The following is a 23,777-nucleotide window of genomic DNA, read 5'->3' as shown; positions in this document are numbered from 1 at the left end:
AGGCCGGCTGAAAGGGTGCTTGCTCTTTCACCCCGTGGTAATTCCACGAGGCGTCAAGCGGACCGGCAAAACGTTTGTCGCATCTCGCCACGTTCGTCCGCTTTAATAAAGGCAAAACGTCGCGCGCAGACACGAGAATTTCCGCAAGGGAACGAACGAGGAGAAACGCGAATCCTCCGCGTGACGGGAGAACTCGCGTGAAAACGCTATTTCTGCCGGTGAATCGAACGGGTAATGGGAAATTTTGTTTCGTTCGGGTCGACCGTGAAGGAGGTATGAGGTTTGGGGTTGATGATTTGCGGCAGCTTGGGCAAATGCAGCTGGTATCGACACTGATTGAGTGTGATTCTTGAATGAAACGGATGGAGAAGAACGGCTGGAGTGCAACGTTTCTGAATCGGCGAGTAACCACGACTTTTTCAAAGAACGGAAAATTATTGCGGTATACGAAATACGATTGAGGAAAATAAAGTTGCGTACTGTTCGAAAGAGGGTGCTGTTAATGGAAAATAAATATGCGATGGGAAGACGAAGATGGAAAAGTGATTTAAACGTAATCAGATTGTTCTGTGTCGGTTTTAAATTTGCACTAAAAATGTAGATACCGCGCAATCTCGAAATGCCACGCGATCATGATAAAAATTGTATAATAAATTCGCTATGAATACATTTTGCGGTCTTGTGTAAGAGATGTTCTGATTCGGTCGAATATTACACAAACGGTAATGTTCTGCAATTTAGTTAAATGCGGCAAAAGAATAGGACAATGCAGTGTACAAAATAGGCGTTTCAAGAATTTTAAATATTGCCGAAATTATCCATATGATTAATAAAAGCATGTGTTGCCATCTATACAGATTTGCTTGAAACTATATAACGTACATATATCAATTCTAAAAAAATTAGGGTTCTTTCTTACCGATCGAAAGCCCCGGTAAGAAACTTCTCGAGAAAATAAATAAAATACGTAATTTTAAAAGCTAGTCGTGGTAAGTCATAAACAAATCCTAATATATATAATTGAAGCATTTAAACATTAATATTAATAAGAATTTTTTATAACATTTACCACCAGATGATATTACCGATTCACAACACAGTAGTTAACATCAGTCGATAACGGAAGACGAGGAAATCTTACTTATCGGAAGAAGATAACCAGTTCCCTACGTTACCTTATAAAATATTTGCTTACACGATGAAATCGTAGAAAGAAAAACCAATAACACGAATTAAATTATATTTCAAGCACTTTTATATACAATACAAAATATGCGCATGAAATATAGCTATTTTTTTGTCTGTCACATGTATGTCACAAAGTAGAATCATAGCACACGAAATGCTATATTAAACTTTATCATCCACTTTCTTCGATCATTTGTTCTATTAATCCTTCTTCTTTTTCCAATTTTTCGAACTTTTTTAGTTCCTCCAATTTCCTTTTCTTTTTCAAAGTTCTTTGGTGTTTTGTACTTCCCATATGAATGTTCCACTGATGATCTCCAATAAATATCCTGTCGCAGATCTGTCAAGAGGAAACGCAATCTTATAATTGTTTGCAATCCAACAATAACCATATATCGACGATCGATGATTAAAGATATAAGAAAAAATTTTACTCTGCAATAATGTCTTTCCTCGTTGCTGCTGTCGGTAAATTTTTCGTTTTCCACCGTCTCGTTCAGAGGTTTCTGTACAGGTTTCTCCCCTCTAAGCACAGCTTCGATTATTGCCACAGCTGGTTCGTACACACAACTGTTCCACTGATCCAGATTAGTGCAATCTAATGTATAAATTGGCGGTACCTGCAATCGTTTAATTAATCAGAATTCAAAAATTCCGTCAAACTTAATAAATATGTTACGATACATAAACACATAAAGAACGTTATATTGTCTTTATAATAAGATATTTATACAGTTGAATCATACCTGTCTATCACTGCGACGAAGTAAACGATTTCGGATCCATCTTTCTTGCCTCCTCGCGTACCTTTTCGTAACCATTTTTAGGTCATCGATACCCTTTTGTAGTAATTCCTGACCCTTTAAACAAAACATTCCTCTCTATACATCGATATAACATGACTCGTGGAAATATAATATAAATTTTATATCGGCTCTCTATTAATCTTTCCCATTCAAACAACCGATGCGTCAGATCCAAAAAGAAACCGTCATCGTCGTCGTACATCTTCCCAATTTCTTCGTCTTCCAAACGATATCGGTAATAATAACAAGAGAAAACAGTTTAAAAAAGCTCTTCAAACATCTCTCTACTGCTCTTCGATCATTCGTAACTGTTCTTCCACAACTCACGCCACTAATCTCGCAACTTCAAACGCATATGGTAAGGTAGGATTATTCGACTCCAGCTAAGTAATTTGTCTTGCAATTCGCCAATTCGTCATACTCCTACTGTCGTCCTCAATGGGACTGTTCTATCTAGTACTTTGTCATTTTTCAACATATGCAACGATCCTACCTTGCTACGTGTATACGTACATGAAAAGTCTGTCGAAAGACTCACGCGCAAAAACGCTCAAAGGAAGACGATGGAATGTAAAAAAGAAAGAGAGAATGGATGCTCCCTCTTGGAACCGCAACATCCAACAAGAACATCGAGCATCCCCTTGAAGGCCTCTCCCTTCGATTCCATTTCTCTCTTTCTTCCTTTCTCTAAAAGATATAAAACGTCTGGTTCGTGTAACAACGACGCGCAGCCACGACGAAGAAAACGTGACGACGTTGCAGTTCGCCGCTCCTGCTTACCTTTTTCTCTTGCTTCTCATCCTCGGGCAACACGAGGTAAGCGTGAAACTCCTTGAAGCCGATGCTCTGAAAGATGCCCTTCGTGTAATCGGCTGACCTGGAATGTAAACACTCGCCGAATCGTGTCTGCTCTCGCACAACCTCTCTCTCCGCCTCTTTCCATTCGCCGGGAGCTTCTCCGTGTCTCACCTGTGCGTTTATGCCTCATTTTCCCCTTACTTTTCTCTTTTATTGCTAATTAACACTTGGTGACCAGCGAGCTCGCAGATCGTTCGATAAGCATCGTTCTGGCTAAATTACGATCTTCGTCGGTCGCGCGTGCGCGAGTTAAGATACGCTTTTTACCGAACGTTTTTGCAGTTTCCATAATTTCAACGAATTTAAGCATACCTTACAAGATATAGATATACAATTTCAACTTCAAACGAAATCGCGTATCCTAATAAATCTCGGCACTGTTTAGCGTCTAACGTTGTCAGTGGATTCCGGGTATGAACCGTATCAAACAGGGAAGAAATTCCCAGACGTTTCGCCAACTTCGCAGTTAGAGTTTCATAGTAAGGTTCGAAGGACGCGCTGATACCGTTGCGCGTCTGGAAAAATACTTTTAGCCGTTTAATAGCGTTAGATCTAATAAACCAGGTTGCCAAAGCATCAAGAACTCTCATTAGCAGTATCTACGCAATTTTATCTACGTAATTTCTATACAATAAAATGATCGTCATTACCATTATCTCGATCGTTGATATATCGAGCGTCACCCGAGTTCTTTACACTTTGCCCTTGTTGGGAACTGCAACAGATTCAAACATACTACACGCCGTAACATTTAATTTTCCTAAAATATTATATTATATTTGCACGCTTGTTTCTCTGACAATATTATCTAAATTATTCACATCGTTGAAGATTTTCTAAGCCAAAAGATTTCCTTTTCCATGAAATTAATAAAAAAAATTAATAAAAAGTCTAACGAAACATAGATCACCGATGACCACCGTGGCAGTCAGCCACGCGTTAATTAGTAACATCATCGTTTCAAATTGTTAATATCGAATTGTTATTTTCAAAAGACATTTGCGGAGGCCTTGGTTCCATCGTCTTTAAATGTCGTCTGACAAGCACGTTCTCGGGTCAGGTTCTCGAGTGGCGATCGTGTCTCGGTTAGCGAAAGACTGCATTTTGCGGGCTAGCGGTCTTATCATGGGTGGATACTGTGGATAGCGATAGCGGGCGAGGCGAGGCCTAGCTTACGTGGCGGGAAAAGTCGAAGCCGTGGCCACGGTTCACTTGCTGGCACACGTGTCAATGCCAAATATGTGGCTGCGAGTAGTGCAAGTAGAAATCAGAATCTAACGGTGACGTGGGTGTGCATGTGCACGCGCACGTATCACGTGAATGGTGTTACGGGTATCAGCAGACAATTACGACAGAAACTTCATTTCGAACATCTTATTTCTGGTTAAGAACGATCGAGAATAGATTTAGCTACGATTTAGGCTTTACGTAACAGCAAATTTTCAACCTCAAGTGGATTATGTCGCTTATATGGCTGACTAGGATGATCTATATCACTTGGATCGCTTTCGATCGACCGCTTTGTAGTCGTAGTTTGTTGAGAAATTAACAATCGTTTTCCAATTGATCGACGACGTTTTTCAATTTTAGTTGAAATATATCGAACGTTAAGAACGTAGAGTTACCGATTTATATGGAGTAGCGTTTTATTTGCTACACGAGTCGCTCAGAAATCATAATGATTAATTCTATATATCGACAAATATATAGAGAGAAAAGCAACGATCTTTATAAACGTTATCTATTTTAAATCATCTTGGAAATTAGGATTGTTCGTGTCATTTCGTTTGAATATAACATTTAGGGAGTTAACGATGCAAGGATATATTGTTCTTTTCCATTTTTACTACATACGTTTCAGCATCGACTGCTAAAGTCACTTGCCGGGTATATCGCTGTTTCGTCATCAATATTTAACAGACAGTCCACGAAATTTGTATTTTTAGACGACCATCGGGAAGCACATTAACATCATTTTTTATTACGATAGCACACAATGTGTCGAAATACGTCGAAAATACGATACATCGGCACCTTCTTTGACACTAGAAATACGGAACCATTGTACATTACAAACGAAAATTAATGATTCCATTAGATAACTAAGATAAAAAGTTAATATTTTCTCAAAAGTCATTTTTCTTCGAAACTCTCGATGTCAGTTATATTTTTGCCCACTATATGGAAACATCTAACTACTCTTTCTAAAATTCTATAATAACCTTCCATTATACACACACTTTATACTTTTCGCTTCGCACTTCTATAACTTATTGTATAATTTATTTGCAAGAAAATATTAGTCAGATATATATATCTCCATTTGCAAAATAAATGAATGAAATGAACCATTTCCAACTGAATAAAGAGATAATACTTGGACATAGCAATTAGAAGTATCGTATATAGAAAATACCGATCTGATAAATAATCAAATTAAAATAATACAATGCTGATCAAATTTTGTTCACAGTGGTTAAAATGATCTAACGATATAATGATATTTGAGATAATTAAAACGAAACAGACGAAAGAATATACAACAAAGATTATAATTCACGAATAAAAAAGAACATGCATATATTTGTTGATTAGGAACTGGCTTTTTAATACACAATTCGAATTTATAGCGTGCTGATTCCATAAAATGACGATAAGTGCTATGTCTTGCCATTAAGATACCATTAATTTGTACGTCTTGATAAAATTCACATATCATTATTGAAAATGAATAAAGTATTCAGATACTTATGAGTAGTCATTGATAATTAAAAATTTGAGATCACATTTCCTGAATGTTCTTCTAATTTTGTTGTCAATACAAAATTAATGCCGTACCTATCGATAACAATTGTCGTTTCTTTGATAAAGCTTGCTAAAGCAGCAACTTTGAAAATAATAGAATCTTACTATCTTTGAAATTCCAGGCATCTATGAAACGCGAAGCGATACCAAACTTTTAGTCGGCGACGTGTATTTACACGCACAGACATACGATGAACTTTTTTCTCGTACAAACTTCCGTCTAACCTTTTTGAAGTATCCTGTATAAAAATGTTTCATACATAAGCTTTTTGCGAAATCCTTTCGAAACGCCCCATGTACAAACATTCCTCGTATAGAAAATTTTTGCCCATCTATCTTTTCGAAACATACCGTATCGTAAAACTACACGGTGGTCGGTATCTTTCGCCAGGCATCGTAAATCTGTTCAAATTAATGCAAATTGACTAACCCTACGACATTTCGATACTTAATACATCAACTTAACAGACCGTTTTAGATCCCTGTTAAATGTATTTGCAGAGAGCTCGTTAACGTCTTTTTTTCGTTTCTTGCCCCACCGTATCAAAGATCACGCTAATTTTCCACGATACCGAAATGCCACGATACCACGGTACCGATTGCCGTTCTTAACCAGCGCGACACCGTTTTATCTAAAAATTTCACATTTATCGTTTTCGAGAGAATCGTTATTAACGAACCGATAATATCGATAACATTGATATTCGCGTTAGATACACGACCCAAAATTAATCAGAGATGCGCCAACATTCTTGCATCGGTTCACGATAATTCCGGTGCCAATAGCAGGTGTGTAGCGATAATGACAACAGCCACGTACGGTGATAGTAGTGGCAAAAGTAATTAAGATAACGACGAGTGACAGTAATCATTATCGCGAATACATAAATGCTTTGAACTATTTTTGCTACTCGTTGCCAGGCAGACGTATCATTTACTTTTACACGCACCCGAGGTTATCAGGTTCGGAAGAGATACATAATATACGCTACCAGTTGATAAGTATTTAGACACCTGGTGTAATTTCGCCAATTTTATATTCCTCATACAATGACTATTAATATTCGGATACCACAAAGATGCCTCTATATATTTGTTGACGATAATGCTATTGAATTAACTGCTTCTTAATATATTTGAACGCTTTTTGTAGTTGGCAGAAAAATAGATGTTATTCGTTTAATTTACATGGCATAATAAGCGATGAATTCAATAATGGTCAAATTTACAATCGCAAGTGAATTTGGACAATGAGCAATTTACATTAATTTTATATACGAGATACGTGTATAATATAAATTTATATTAATAAGAATATTAATAGGAGTCACTAGATGGAAATGATCTTTAAATAGAAATTATGCTTTCATGAGCTCTTCATATTTTCGAGATTGCAATAAAGAAACGTTTCTAAATGTTCACTTTAGTATGCTATTAATATTGGATATTATCTCACAATGTGATTAGCGAAAGTTGATAAGCTGAGAATATTCAACATGTTGCGTATACGACAAGGTATATTTCTTTCTCTTGTCAAACTCTACCGACTGGATAGAAATTGTCAGTCGACTAATGGCTACAGATTTGGTCGGGAAATTTTTTACATCGATGCTAATGAACTTTATACGTGTCATTTCACACTATTTCGTAATGCATATCGTTTTGCAACTCTGTTACATTTTGTGTAACCGTATGACATCGATGTTATATCCTCTAATATCCCGCAGTTACAATATGCAAAGTATCTTCAAATTTTTATATTCGGATAATTGAAAATTTGTAATTTTGAATATTTCAGACCTCGGAAGTTCGGAAGTTAGAATATCTGAAAGCTTTAAAATCTTAAAGTTTGAAGTTTAAATATTTAAAGATTTGGAAGTTTGGAATATTAAAAATTTAGCAAACTTACACCCAAGTTATTTAACTTGTAAGAATAACTTAATAAATAAATCTCAATGTTCGTTAAACATTCTCCAACGCTTCCTAGAAGTATTAAAAACCGATAAAACAAGAGTTTATAAAAACCATGATAACATCAAGGAATTATAAGACAGTGATCGATTCATGGAACATGATAACAACACGTTTCAAGAAACACGTGAAAAGAAAGAAGGTCAAATGTTGCTCGGGAGCTGGTTATTTTCCGGTTTTTCCATGATTTGCAATGAATGGAATTTGCAAGAAACTGACTTGATTGATCATGAAAATTCCGAACTCATCGCGGGATCCTCCATTCTTCGCGTGTCATGCATTATCAATATCTTATCGCGATTAACAGAATCATAATTAACGAATCCATTCATAATGAGCGAAAGATTTTTAATTTGCATATAAATACGAGTTACGTGGCATTGAGGAATAATTGAACGATCGGATTCGCGAGAAATATTGTAACGCTATAGGTATTCTAGACTTATTTCCTCGTATATGGAAAACAGCGAATACAACGAAATAGGAGTTTTAAGAATGCATCGAGGAAAAGATATAGTATATAATTTTAAATACTCCAACACACGGTATAAATAGATATGTATTTCGTATCGTAATTTAATATTACCGATACAGATATAAACAATAATTTCTCTTAGTTAAATAAACGTTCTATGAAAAAGTTTCCTAAAAAAATCCAAAATTCTAAGCCGATTTTTTTTTTTTGTCAAACTTTTGAATTTTATGCGATGCGATAAGATCTGTCAATCTAATTCTAAAGAAAAAGGATCTATCAAAAAGAAAAAAGAAAGAAAAAATTCATGAAGCTATCTCTAAATTAAACGACCTTTTTATGCTATTTTTAACTGTGTCAAAAAACCATCTGTGCTTATACACATTTAAATGAAAGAACAAACTGTATAAACACCGGTGCAATTACCACAACATCCAAATGAAGCATTTATTCGAGTATCTGATATTGAGGATAGAACCAACAAAATTCGACAAAGATTAGCATATGAATAAAACAATGGACAGATCAGGGGATCGAAAATTTAATAACATACACGGTTTATTTAGCGTCATGAAAGTTTCGTGTAATTAACCGATCTCGTCGCTCCCGTATCGGTACACTGTATTAATCACACCTGCCTTCTGAAACTTTGATGTTTCAGGCAGTGACGTCACATCCGGCAGAAGCCGAGCAGGCAAAGCCGGTGAACAGGAGCATTTGCATAATACGAGACATGCTACTTGCAGAAATGTGCGAGTATCGAGCTATGTAAGTAGGAGCGAAACCGTGAAAGAAGGTTATAAGACGTGGAGAAAAAGAAGAGCCGATAATTGTACGAGATATAATCATCGTGAAAATATTTTGACGTGGGCTTGTTTCTTCGTTACACGTAGCGAAATATAATGAACTTGTTCCTTGTTACGCGCGTAAAATTATTGTCAAGCGCGTGGGCCATGAAGAAATTTATAGCACGTGACTTTTACACGATATCATTACTGTTTCCCCTCTCTTTTCTTCATTCTTATTTAAATATTATTTTCAATATATATTTAAATACATATGTAGGATAATGAAACATTTTTATCAACCTTCGGAATATTCTGCGCACGATTCTCTTCTCGTTTCTCTCTTTTATAAATCATATGAATTTTACATGATATTATTACAGTGTTCTCTCTTCTCCGCTATTTAAATGATAGCGATTCTGACTCGTCAGAATACTCTACAACTTGTCCTCTTTTTGTAGATGACTAGAATTTTTAATGTTAACAATGTCGTAACAGAAGACTGATCAATTGTATATTATACCAGGATAATCCGATATTTTTATTTGATAAATCTCCATTCATAATTGTCGGTCTTCGTCATAAACATCTGTTGGTCTCGTGCAGAGCCTTTAACCCCAGAACTCTTAATCTCGTCCAAAATTCGCGATGCTTGACCTAGGTTACTAGAAGAATAATCGTACACCACTGAAAATTTAAATCGAATATCAAATGTAAAAACTGTAATTTCTACTAAATCTTCTTTTATCTAGTCCTCCCCTGCGGACTACAACAGAAAAAAGAAAAAAGTTTCCATCCCTTGCATCGTACGTTAAACCAATTTGCGGCCTGGAAGACGCTAAATTTCTCGTAGACTGTTCTGACAGTCCAGTTAACAAATTAAAAAATATCGTTCCGTCTTACAAGATTATGGTGTTCATCTTTGAAAGCTTGTTTTACCTGCAAACGTACGTAGCTTTCCCTTATCAACTATCGAAAAACAATCATTATCATCCCTTGTATCATATATCTACGTATATACCGTACACCAAAGCTCATGCTACCTAGAAGATGCTAACCTTCTCGTAGACTGCTCTGGTAGTCCCGTTCCCATGAACTCCTTCCAGACGTCAATGTAATTCAGTCGGAACCCCCTGACTGGCTGCAGGTTGCGTACCGCGCATTGCACGTGCCGTAGCGAAGCCGACTGCAAATTGGCCTGACGGCGTAATTTGCATAGCTGCTGGTGCAGCGGCGCGATGCGCCGTTCACTCAGGCGATCCGCACGCATGTATACGATAGCGAGCGGCGATAATTAACGATAATTGTCAGCGAAAGGAATTAAAGCGTCGCGTCGAACGACCGGAAAGTCAGGGATTTTGTCGGTTGATGGGACGCGACGGGCAAACACGGATCAGAATGGGGGAAAGGGGGACGTGAAAGGGGTAAGCGTTCGCTGGGGAAATGGTGTACGTAATAAAGAGGGCGCTGAAACAGAAAGAGGAGGAGATAATTCAACAAGAAGGGTGTGTGCGTGGAAAAGTGGGTAATGAAAGGCTGGCAAAAGGGTGAGAATGAAAGAGGCGAGAGCAAAGGAAGAAGGTGTGTTAATGTGTCATAGAGGGAGAAAGAGAGAGAGAGATTAAATGAGGGTGAATTCGAACGAGAAGAAAGGATAGAGAAAAAAAGAAGAGTTGCGTGTGTATAAGGGTGGGAAGAAATTGTCCTCTTTGGAGCAGGAAGTGGAAAATCCATTAGCACCGGCAAATTAACTGGTGAATTTCCTCGGTTCTATAGAAACTGTGCCGCCAAAATGATACGAACGGAAAACATTAATTTTTGGACGAGAACTCGCGAGATCATTGAATCTCATTTGCACTGCGCTTGTACGTCACATCGTTGCGAATACGGAATTTCGCGTTGTTTATAAACGACAGTTACGCGTTTTGACGTTGTACACAGTCTCAACAAGGATTCAATTTACAACATTCTCAACAAGTCATCAAATTCCACGAGAATCAGGTAGCAGACATAAAACGCTTCGCTTATCGTCGCCTCTGTTTGCCTCTTTTACACGAATGCAAGGTCCAGTGGTGACGCTGTCAAGATTTATTTTTTTAATCATTTGCGATGTTTGGCACGCGTCGTTTCATGTACAATGAATTTACCCGCTAAGAGAACAGGGGAATATCCATAATTTTTTATATAAAATGGCATACGATCTTTTTTATGTTTTTTTTAATAAACTTAATATTTACCGGAAAGATTTTATTTTTCCATGATTAAAGAGTTATAAAAAATAGTACTTTTGTAAAGATAATGTTTAAAAAGATATATGACTTAAAAAGAGAAGTCGGAATTGATATTTAGAGTGATTTTGTAGGAAACGAAAATTTGCCGGCTACATTCATGAATATCGGTAGCAAAAGTCAAGGTGTTGAACTAGTATGTTTTACTAATAACATATAGAAACAATGGAATTATACTTTGACTTAGTACAAGCACACATATTAAATTTCAGAATAACGTAGCTTTCTTTCGATTTAGAATCGTATTCTTGAATCCAATAAACTCGTAGACGAATAATACCATTCTAAAATACTAGCAGATTCGAATTTAGCACGAAAACTATAACTACTTCCCAATCCTTGAACTCGTGCTCAGCTTATGTAATGCTTACAATTTTAATTCTAATCGTATAATAGTACTACGCTTTAAATAAACATTAGAGGAACGAAACCTTGTTTTCCTCCATATAGTGTTAAAATACAGCTGATATTTGTGACATTTTATCGAATTCTTTGCATTCCCTGTGTCAGTGTCACTCGATAACCAGAAGGTGGATAGTTCTGCATACGCAAATACTTTTCAGGTGAAACGTATTAAATTATGTTGTACCTTCTTAACCAGTATCTCTTCTCGACTTTTTTCTCTCGCTGAATATTATGATGAGTAGTACACTTTGAATATTTCGCATGCTTTAACGTATTGTGTGCGGTTTTGTATCTTTAAATTTCCCAAAAATGCATAAATTTTCGCAATCTGATCATAAGCGTTAGCGTACGCAAATAGAAGCTTGTGTCTCTTATGTTACAAGCTAGTATTACAAATACTCAATTCAATTTCGAATATACGTGTACACAATGTTACCCTGGAATCATGCAAGCGTGCGCAACGTTTCATTCCAACGAGGCAATTTTTCAGCGAGGCCGTAATTTAGAAGCGACTCAAGGTGATCCTGTTACGTTGCTGAACCCGTGCAATGCTCTATCCGCGGCGAACACAATCGGTCGCCGAGAAATTCATTTCACCTGGATAAGTAACGGTGGAAAAATGGCATCGACAGCGGGTATGAAGCATTTCCAATCTCTGGTTGTCCTCTCCGCCGGATCACAGGCAAAACGACCGCGGCCAGAGAACCGTTAGCAAGAGAGAAAACGCGAATCGCGATAAGCTAGCGTATCGATTCGATTTAAGCATTACGCCAGCAGCAGTACACTATGGAAAAAGTACATCGCCGATAAACGGTTCGAGAAACCAGGTTTATTGTTTTTATTCACCTCGCCTATACCGCTTATCCATTTTGCGCCCTTCGTCGTTACGAATGCCGATACGAAGTCGAGGAATACGATTATGCCTCCTAGAGGCTAGTTGCTGCAATGCTCATTATCTCTTTGAACTACATCCGTGGTGAATTTCTATTGGATTTTGAGAATTTTTAGATGTAATTGAAAACTCGTCTCAACGCTAGAAATACTAGAATTTTCTTTCCTTAGCGTTCAATTTTCTCAACTTTTAAATTTGAGAACACATTAATAAAGAATTTTTGTCGAATATTTGAAATCCCTTAATGCAATAGAATAATTGTCTTGACTCTATCGATATTAAAATTCGTTTCAGTATTCACTTTTTGACTCTATAGTTCGTCGAGGATTTCTACTAGATTTTCTGGAATTCTCAGATGCGATTGAAAATTGTTGATTTTAATTTTAGCGTTATAAATGCCAGATTCCTCTTTTAATTTACAATGCTACAGACATAATTCTTGATTTCCGATTCATTTTACCAAATTTTCTAGAAAAGCTAGATGACTCGTGCAGCTACATTAATTTTATCGCTACTATCTTTCCACAAAAGAAGAGTAAATATCAAAATATAAATTACATGTCTTGAATTTGCATCATATAATTCTAAATGCCAACTAGAAAGTCTACTATATGTTTTAAATGATGTAGAATGCTAAAAATGTGCATAGAGTTCAAATGATAAATAATATAAAAACAAGACTAACAGAAATGCATTTTTTGTTCATCGTCTGCTACTTTAGTTTCTCTAATTTTTTAATATTATCTTAGAAGCATTCAAAAAAGCTTCTGAATAATTAACGTATCAATTAACGTCGTTCAATGCTAGTTCTAATGAGCGAAATCCTCAAAAGAGGAACACGCTAACAGAACTATCAAATTAACGATGAACGAATAAAGATCTTAGCGTATTCTGAAAAGATAATGCAAACTTTAAACTCGATATTCCACTTGTCAAATACCGCGGATGCTTTTCGAATATCAATTCGTATTGTTGAATAATTAATACAATTTTTGCAAGGTCGTAAGTAATTAAGAGGAATACATTTAAACCTCATAATTTTTGCTAATACGTTATACCAGCTTTATTTATTCGACATGTAACAGCTTTTAAGTAACATCTCTTCACCTTCTGTTACCGTATGTAGAAAAAAATGTCATTTCTTATTTTTATGAGTATATATTAGCATATATTTCGAATTTTGAAACACATTCGCTCCTATTTTCGATTAATTTCACCGTGGTATTCGGCAAATCACAAAAACCATTCGCATAACAATATTGTATCGTCTTTCAAGCATACAGTGATGCGCAAAAGTTTCCGATCAGATAGATCTCTCGCTTTATATTCCGAAAGTGATATCTAAAATAATCCTAGCTACATAGAATGAAGCCAGTGAAAGAAAACAGTACAACAAAATAGACACTGTTATAAAATTACATAATCTTAATTATTTAAAATTCTTAAAAATATCATTTTTTGATCGTAAAGCGAAGAATCTTTCTTATCCAAAACTTTTACACTTCATTGTAGACAATAAGATACGTATATATTCGTACGAGAACAAGAAAATGAAATCTTCTGTATTATAACATTCGAATATCAGTTTAATTCGAATAAAAATGCGCTGTTGTAAAAAGATCTGTTCTTACGTTTGAAACTCAATTAAAACCTAGGGGATCTCTTTGAAAAAAGCCGTCGAACCGCGAAAGGCGTTTGAGAATCGCTGCGTCGAATCAGCTCGGAACTTCCCAGATATCAAGAGATAAGGCGATTATCATTCAGTCGAGCCAGTATAATTCTTTCTTTCTTTTTCTTTTTTCGTTGTTCTATCGCACGCGGTGCTCGTACACTGCCACGAAGGCCGGTATGTACTTACTTTTCCTCACGACTGGCTACTTCCTTTATTTTCTCTCGGGCATCCGGTCGACGCGCTCGCGATTTCCGGAAGCGAGTAAGGCGAGAGCCGTGCACCGCCAGACTTCATTCACAAAGGCTCTAGCGTGTCTCGTACGAATCACGTGCTCGCTATGCACACGTGATTCGTGAATTTCGAGCAGCGTGAAATACGCGTGCATCTCGAGACTACTCTCGATTCACAGACGATATTATTCTTTCCGTTACGATGGAGTTGAGCAAAGAAGATGGAAGACTCCATCATGATGGGACGATGAAAGCCACTATGGAGATGTTTCAAAGATGATATCGCTTAGAAAAATGGTGGTCTAAAATAGCTTTTCTTGCTTGGTTTTTTCTTTGATGAAGCGTAATTGACGAGTACGAGAGTTAATGAGTTGTTAAGGAGTGTATGCACGGGCAGATTGGGTTCTGGATGAAAAGTGTGGGGAACTAACAATAATTAATGGATCCTATGTGAATTTTTAAATTGCTTTGGGAACTTTCTGGCATCTGTATTTGATGAATAAAACCTTTGGAAATTTCCTAACGGGAAATGAAGCGTACAAAAATGTGCAAACTAGTAAGAAGTTAGTGCTTCAAAGAGCATTTGCTACCTTCTTATGTGTTTAGCAGACTATAACATTAAACTATCTATTAAACATCTTGACACGATAGTACATTTTGAAACGAAATACACAACTCGTTTGTGCATGGAACATTTAGTAATTTTACTTTTCTAAGTTGTTTAACAATTTGAGAACGTTCGAAAGTCGCTAAACCACACGCAACCCCTTCAACGGCCCATTAAACAAACAACCTAAATTTTTAAACAGAAGTAATATCATTTGAAAATTCGAAACTTTTAATTAATCTGCTGCTTTAACGAGGGAAGCAGGCTTCGGTTGGGGAGAAAATTTTCAAGCGAACGGACTCGTCGAACGGTCTGGCGAGCATGGATCGGGGACTCAACGAAAACAGGAGAAAAACGAAGAATAAATCCTTGAACCGGCAGACCGGGATCGCGTGATATAAAGCACTTACTGATATAACTCGTGCACTTACGTGTTGGATTTAATCCGTTGCTCGTTGTATCTCTGATGAAAGTCAAGCAGTTCCTGCACCAGACCGGTCTCAACCATGGCGTCGACCCTGCTGTCCAATCGTTCCTCGAGGACTTTCTGCAACAATTTCGGAGAAACGGTTCTCGAATTAATTGACCGCAATTCAACAGCGTGTCATCTATATTAAGAAATGGCCACATTTATCGGCTACTTTCCAATTATTTCCAACTTGTATATTTCTTTTATTCGTTTCTACGTTTTCTACTTAACGTATTTCATTAATTTATCCTCGATAAGATTTCCTATTTGATCGATGTTGACGATCGTTATTTGCTTCTAGGAAGACGACATCCTGAAGAACATCGTTATTTTGTAATATTTTAACGATCGATTGTACGACTATAGATGAGTAACCTGTTCAAAGAAAAGAGTTGGATACTTTTTTTATGAAAGGATATTAAAGAGTACTAAATGATTTTGTATTTTACGATATCGCTCTAAAAATGAAACGATAGCTCATTGTAGGACTCGTCAAGTGTACGTAAACTTCGATAATTCTCGACTGAATAGAAGTAGTAAAAGAATGTAGAATAAAATTTCTCCCTTTATATCACTCGTTCTAGGGGAAATAAGTTTAAACGTGCTTAGTTTACGAATTAGGTCGGTATAGATGGCGTGTACGCGATAAATTTTCCAATCCGATTTTTGCGAAAATGAAGCATGGTGCAAAAACGTTTCATTATATTTTCCATTTAAATTTTTTACGTGGAATGATTCCTCTTTGAGATATATCTTGCATAAACTCTTTGTCGTTCAGCATATTTAAAAATAAATGAAGTCGTATAAAATATACATTATACGTTTATTCATATTTCTAAAATAATTTTTAAAAACCGAATATATTCATTGTATATATTTCTACACTTATTGGTTTGATACTAAAAAGATCCGTACAAAGATAAAAACCTTGATTTCACAAAAATGAAACACCTTTCTCTTCCGACTTGACAGTTTAACAAGCAAGCACGATCACATTTTAAAACACCAACGTATCCAACGCTTTCGTATAAATGTCACATTTTACACCCACGAATGCATCGGTGGCAATCGAATCTGTCAGAAGAAGCATCGTAGGTGTTCAGTTCCTTTGGAAACGTTTTCTACTTAGTTTCACACTTTCCAAATAGCCTTATCACGTGATCTCTTTGTAAAACTCAGTTTTCCTCTTTTTATCGATCTCCTAAAGGACTATTTTTTTCTTTCAAAAGATGTACTTTTTTGATAAATATGCAAATATAATTCCGAATCATAATTGAAAATTTAAAAAATTTAGAATCATACAAATTCAGGATATAAGACATCCAAAGTGGAAAAAAATTCAAAATTATAACCCACACATACCTCCACGTCAAATTAAAATATCTTTGAAATTCAATTTAGATTCGCGTCATTTCCATTGAGGAAACCGTCACCGTGACTTGTTAAGGAGCAATTTGATATCAATGAAGCGCTTGGGTTAGTTCGAAGGCTAACTCGTGTTATTAGGAAAAGGAAAGGATAGACATCGTGGCCTTCGACAGGTTTTCAAATTGATCCTATCTCTTTCTCTCTTTCTCCTTCTCGTTCTTTCCTATTTGATATGTACTCGCTAACTGCTAAAACGCGTTAGATAAGGTGTGTGTCCTCGAAATCCTGTTCGTGCAAAATCTACGACTAGTAAGGTATGCCATATCGATGGCGATAAACCATTTCGACGTGACTCGTTTCTCGACGTGTATCGCGTTAAAAGCGCTACGAAAAAAAGGAAAGGCGTCATTCATAAAAATATTCGACGGAGCTAAAATACGTCACACACTGCAGAGGCATCGGTGAAATTAATCGTTAGATGGTTCGGGGACCACCAACAAATTTTTCCCTTCGTGTAACACTTTTATCAACATTTGACCTCAATTTGTTTAATAAAAATACTTTCGGTAATATTTTTGAATATTTTATATGGTGAAATTTACCAAATTCTTTTAAAATGATAAAAGGGAATATTTGCCGTAAAAATTTTCCACGATTACCTTCAGAATTCGGGAAGAGAAAAATTTTAGCTACTTTTGCGTATAATATTCTGAGTTTATAAAAATACTTGCTTGATTAAGCTTTTGCACAAAACATCCTAGATTATAAATCAATAATTTCCTAAATTGTATTCAACCGCTGAAATTATGCATTTTTTTGCATTAAGGAGGATATAATAATGAAAAATTTATAGCTCTAGTATACCTTTTCTCATTATCATATTAAATACTAATTGCTTTTTAGTAACAAAAACAACTATTTAAAAAAACTGTAAAAAGATATATATATACGTGTCTCAACTTTTATCTATGTATACTTAAATAGGTATATTTACACGACACAAGGTTTTAAAAATTTAAATGTCTACCAGAGAGAGTATACTCTTTTAACTTTACTTGTACCTTAATCTCGAGTATTAACTTCTTACAGTCGTAACCTGAGCGAGGAGCTGACGTCTACTTTCGGTAACGATCCTTTTCTCAAAAAATGCTTGATTTCGCTAATTAACAGATATTTCGCGAGCCTTTAATATTAAATGCCACTCCGCGTAGTCGATCGTTTCATCACGTTTCACGATCGTTCGGACAGCAATTAAAAATGTTTTATCGGAACGAAGATAAAGTTAATAAAAAAAAAAGGGGGCTAAAAAAGTATCGTATTTGCAAGTCGTAAATCGATATGACGGAATCGTCCTCGGACAGTTATAAATAATTTTATGACGTTATCTCAGTCTACCTTAAAACACGTCGAATATTTGATCAACCCGACCGGTCGCCGATTTCCCCTTTACTAAATATATATATAGTTTCGAAAGGCACACCGCTAAGGCGTCGATTAGAAATTCCGATAAAACAAGCAAAGCGAATTCGTACAAACGTTAGAAGGTATATAACAAGACGGACACGTTTTCACGAAACAGTTACACGAGACCGTGGAAAGTGTATGCCCCGAAAATTAGCACAGTCTTGTCGAAAGTAAACACATCTTTGGAAGCCATTTTTTCTCTGCGCGCCTTTCATTAGGCATAGAAAAAGATATTGTGTTTTCTGTACACTGTACGTCTATTCGAATATTTCTTTAATATTCGATTGAAATGTATCTAATTGAGAAACCTTCTGAAAAAGCATTTCGTACGAAATAACGGTGAAATCGGAGTCGATTCAGCAAATCTTCCCTCTTCGTCGTAAAAATCCATCCCTTCATCTTTTTCCTTTTATCCTTTCCTTCTTTTTTGTATTTCGTTTTTAATGGAAGACCACCTACATTGCGCGATGGTCATTAACATTTCGTTGAAACGACAAGGTTCGATAATCAGATAAATACAGTGAATGTCAAATCGAGGTGGCTATTAATATCTTACTAAGAGCAATGATAGGTCTAAGATCGATTTCATTTCTTTCGGCCATACCGCTCGCCATTCCAATATCGAATAGCGTGTAATAACGGTTTTTAGCCGTCGATGATAGCATAATACGCAATAGTATTGTAATTACAACAAACGCATTTCCACACGCGACATTTTACTGACACAAGGCGGAACGTTAAACACAGTTTAAATACGGTAAATAAATAAAACAGAATCGAGGATAGCATTTATTTCAGCAATTTCTTCCGATTTATGTTAAATATTAAACGAATAATGAATTATATTTAAATGAATTATTAATTAAATATATCCTCAGGTGATTTACAAATTTCGTACTAATTTGCAATTCTACACGACCGATATGATTTTGCTTAATTGACTGAATAAATTAACGGTTTAATTTATTGCACTAATGATATAAAACATTAAGACAATATGGTAATAAAATTGAAAAAAAATTGTTTAAAACGGATAATATACAAAAATATTTCTTTTTAAATTCTAAATTCTATATAAAACGATATAAATTTAATAACATCAGAAGAAGGTAGAAAGAAACGAAAGCATAAGAAAATACGCCTCTTTAATCTGCAACGAACTTAAAAATATCCCAAATTGCAAAATTCGAAACTAAATGAGGAGAAATAGTAGAAAGGTAAAGAAGGGGAAAGCAAGTTTCTGTCCTAAAATGGCGGCAGTCGACAAGGCGTGCACGGGAAACGGCTCCTTGGACAGCGGCGAATCGTTCTCACGCTCGTTCACGGTTAAAACGCGACCTCCGCAACCCGTTTCGGGCCGCGTTCGCTTTAAATCGTATTTAAATGCCGACAGAGCTCGCGAGCTACACACGTGCGCCTCCACGGTTTCATTCATGGGCGGCTGCCGCGTCAATGACGCAAGATTCTCGCCAACTCGGACGAGTCGCTATTTGATGACCACACGGTACACGTATACGTGGGGCCAGACGTGGCTCGAACACGTTTCACTTATCGTATGGAACCGAACCAGCCTGTTTTCGTGACACCACGCTCCATGAGAAAGATGAGAAAGGGAAAAAGGAGAAATACAGGGGACGGAGACGCAGGAAGAGGACCAACGAACATGTTACGTGTAAGGGAGAAAGGATAGAGTGAAAGAGATACCAGGAGGAGGATGATAAGATGCTGTGCTACGAGCAACGATCGCGAGAAATATTCGTTCGTGATATATAAAATGGTAATGGCTACTTGTACGTTAATTTAATAGTTAATTTACTGCGTAGTAATTTACTGTCTTGATAAGTAACGGTTGTATATTAGGAATTTTAAATAAATAGTTTGGATAATTTTAGAAGTCGTAAGTGTAAATATGAATGTATTAACGGTAGCAGTAACATAACAGTTGTTACAACTGTATAAGCTTACTGACCAACCTACACGCGAGAATTAAAAAAAAAAAAGAAAAAGAGCGTGTGCGAGGGGTAGAAGGTTACGCTTTCATGAAAATTTGTAGCTGCCCAAAAAATGTGACACTGATGTGTGTTAATAACGGTCAGCTTGATGGATTTGATTCTCCTTCCGATCCTGCTGACTGCAGGGATTGGTAAATTGCCCCTTAGTGGATGATGGCTTAATCTCGCTTTATCGAAGGAAGTGAAAGCCGATTGTGCGATCTTGCATCGAATTCTGTCTAACTGTGAATAACGTGCAGACTTTTCTACTTATGGGAATCGACAAATATCTATTAGTACTTCTAAAGCTGGAAGAATTGTTCAAGTTAATTAGCTAATTTTTGAACATACGTATTTTGGGTGGATTTGGATTAAAAGTAAAATACAAATAGTCTAAAAGTTTGTACGCTAAGGTACATTATTTAAAAAGATCATTTCTAAGTATCTACTTCCAATATGCATTCTCACTCATATATTCGGAAACATATTTTAATTTCAAGAAATGTTTATTTAATCCTTCAATTAAATAAGTATGTACATGATATTTCGAAATTGCCCGTTCACTCTTTTCCAACGAATCAAGTATATAGGGTATTTTATTTTCTACCTCTGAATGAATATTCAAATTCCAGCAACCTTGACTGTTACGTAAACGTGTAAATGCATGAAAAATTTCGTACGCTAATCGAATTAATATCCTTTTCTAACCTTCAGGATACGCTTTCTAACGTGAGATTATATAAATTAATACAAATGGTATAAATTTGAATATAACCTATCACATCGCTTTAAATAAGTAAACTTACACAAAATATAAAAAAGATACAATCGTCAAAACTAAATGATCTCAATAACAGACATTCGACAAAAAGAATTCTCACAACATCTCGGCCATTCTGTCGACACCTTCCAATACCGCAATTGAGGAAACGAAACCGCGAACCATCCACACGGTTTACTACACCGTGACCCTATAACACGGTTCTTAGTACCTCGTCCTTAAAATAATTCGAATAGGAAACGCCACGGTCGAAATACTATGTCGTACAGTGGACAAAATTAAACAATCCGAATAGACAAATTTATCGCGCTATATTTTCGTGGATTTTCATATACATATCGTTTTAATTTTCCTATATATTTACAATTTTAGTAACTGATACAATGGGAACACACAAATATCTTAATATTTCATCAGTATTTAACAACTAGATATTCAAATAATTTTTTTATAGCAAGCTAATTACGACAGTCGTGTCTCATTATAGCATTAATAAAGTTTCAAGATATTTTATATAACATATACAATATTGACGTACGAGTGGATCGAGCATAACATTTTCTATAATAATAAAATTTTTTCTATAAAATAATAAATATTCAAATACTTTCATGAGCCAACATATGTCAAGTGTATGTCATGCGTATGAGTGAATATATAATAGTATCGTTTATTTGAATGAGACCTTCAAACTTAGATATTTCCAGCATTCTATTCATTATTTATTATTGTTATTATTTTAAATTCATAAAATTGTCTACCGTGTTCCGGCGCTAAACGTTCAAATAAAACTTGCCACCGGACCACGTTGCTCACTATTCAATTATAGCTGCTGTCTACGCGAAGGTAGCCGTATCTCGTCCAGGAATAGTTTCTGAACGGTCTCTGTTAGGCAACGGAAACCAGCTACTAACTAGCAAGTAATGTAGCGCGTGATGAATGGAACGAGAAGGAATCGCTGAATTTTAGGATTGCAGCGATAACAACGGCGTGTTTAATTCTCGATCGTCTTCGGTTCGAGAGCACGAAGGAACGCGGTTTACGTAATGCAAAGAGACGACTGATTCCTCCGGTTTCACCACCGCGGCTGACTGAAAGCGAAGGAACGGAGAGCTGAAACTAGAAAGCCTCGTGTGCTCGTCTAGTTGTCAGCCAAATCGGGCCAAGGTTCTTCCAGAAGAAACAGAAGAAGAAGACGAGGAGGAATGTGAGTGCGTGCGAATTTTCACGACCCTGTTCTTCGATTCTGCTCGCCTATGCCTCGTTCTAACGTTAGCCTCGTCTCAGAATGTAGAACTATAGCGTGCCAGTAGAAAGGTAGAACTTTTGCAAGACTTTTTGGCGAAACAGAAAATTCAAGCTCTAAGGAGTGTATTTCAATTGGGAATATTTATCTACTAAAATTAAAACTAGCGATGATTAAGGTATAAAATTTGTGACAATGAAATATTATATATACATATATTAATATAGAAATCAATGACACAAATTGCGGGCACGAAAAGAATTTCTAAAATTTGAAGAAGAAAAAAAATAATTTGGATGCCATAATGCTCTAGAATCCATTAACATCAGCCACTCACGTTAGTCGTGGCTAGGCTAACGCTATGGACTTTCAACGTTTATCACCTTTACAGATTTAGAGGAAGAACAGGTAGTAGAAAATATATAGACCAGTTAAATTTAGCGATCTTTACTATTCTCATTTTTTTCAATCCTTTTCTTTCTTTAACCATCGTCTAGTTTATGATCGTAGTTTTATCTTGCAGTAACCCCGAAAGCTAAAATAAATTATTCTAGCACTTAGGATCTTCTTGCTAGAATCGTTCTTTCATTCTTTTTTTCATTTCCTTTGGCATTTATATCGTTTACCACTTTAACTCCATCACTATAATATACTAATATTTACTAATATTTAATAATTTAGTATATTATATAATATACTAATATTTGATTCTTCAAAAATTACATAATAAATAATTATTCTGACATTAAAATTAAGAGGGAATTTAGTTGATCAGCTTAACTTCAAAGTGATATTCTGGTATCAAAATCACGTTAACGAAACAGTTTTTCCTTTCTCCGCGAAAAGGTCCACTAAATCATTGGTCACGGTCATTTTTTCCTCATAGTTGCATTTTATTAGATGCAGGTTCGAGATACAAGAAGATTTATTGCATCGATGCTGATTCTTCTGCAAACGTACCGACCTTCTCTTGCTTTCGATGATCCCGTCTGAAGGTGAAAAAGTCAATGGCTCCAGCAGGCTCGATTTGGTAAACATGCACGTGCTTCACGTGTACGCGTGGGCGTGAACGTACGATTCGTCTTTCGACGGCGAGACAGGTCCGCATTTCGCAGAAATCACGCGCTCGATGCCCGACCACGATAACGATTCAACCTTGACATTAGGATTTTTGCACAGTTAAACGTCGGGCCCATACTATCGAACAGCTGAGTTTGGACAAAAAATCGGCTGAAATGACAGAAGAAAAAACCGATCCCAGACGACCGCATTACGCATAGGATGTGAGTAATCGACCAGTTGAAATTGTAAATGCAAGCATTACAAGTGAAGACTTTCAGTTGAAATGGTCTCTACGCTGCATGATAATAAAAAATTCTTCTCGTATATTAATAATTAGACGGTGGATATTTATACAAAATTTCTCTATATTTCTCTTACGTTCCAAATATTGTAAACAACCGAGTATTTTTACATCTT

At 36.2% G+C, this 23,777-nt stretch overlaps 1 protein-coding gene across 2 annotated transcripts in view; it reads right to left on the bottom strand.

Moving 5' to 3' along the window:
- Positions 1-1,223: 1,223 nt before the first annotated feature.
- LOC117166659 (tRNA dimethylallyltransferase) overlaps positions 1,224-23,777 on the bottom strand; it is a 116,620-nt gene continuing 94,066 nt past the window's right edge. Inside the window, exons 5-9 of one of the 2 annotated variants that reach the window (XM_076618319.1) lie at positions 15,411-15,526; positions 2,775-2,871; positions 1,935-2,048; positions 1,623-1,808; positions 1,224-1,548 (exon numbers count right to left, since the gene is read on the bottom strand). In XM_076618319.1, the coding sequence (XP_076474434.1) occupies positions 1,453-1,548; positions 1,623-1,808; positions 1,935-2,048; positions 2,775-2,871; positions 15,411-15,526 (609 nt within the window). In that variant the 3' untranslated portion in view covers positions 1,224-1,452. The remainder of the gene's footprint in view (positions 1,549-1,622; positions 1,809-1,934; positions 2,049-2,774; positions 2,872-15,410; positions 15,527-23,777) is intronic. The other variant, XM_033350826.2, reaches the window with a different exon arrangement.

This window comes from Bombus vancouverensis, chromosome 4 (assembly GCF_051014615.1).
Source record: "Bombus vancouverensis nearcticus chromosome 4, iyBomVanc1_principal, whole genome shotgun sequence".
Lineage (NCBI taxonomy): Eukaryota > Metazoa > Arthropoda > Insecta > Hymenoptera > Apidae > Bombus > Bombus vancouverensis.
This window is presented reverse-complemented; position numbering and strand designations above follow the sequence as displayed.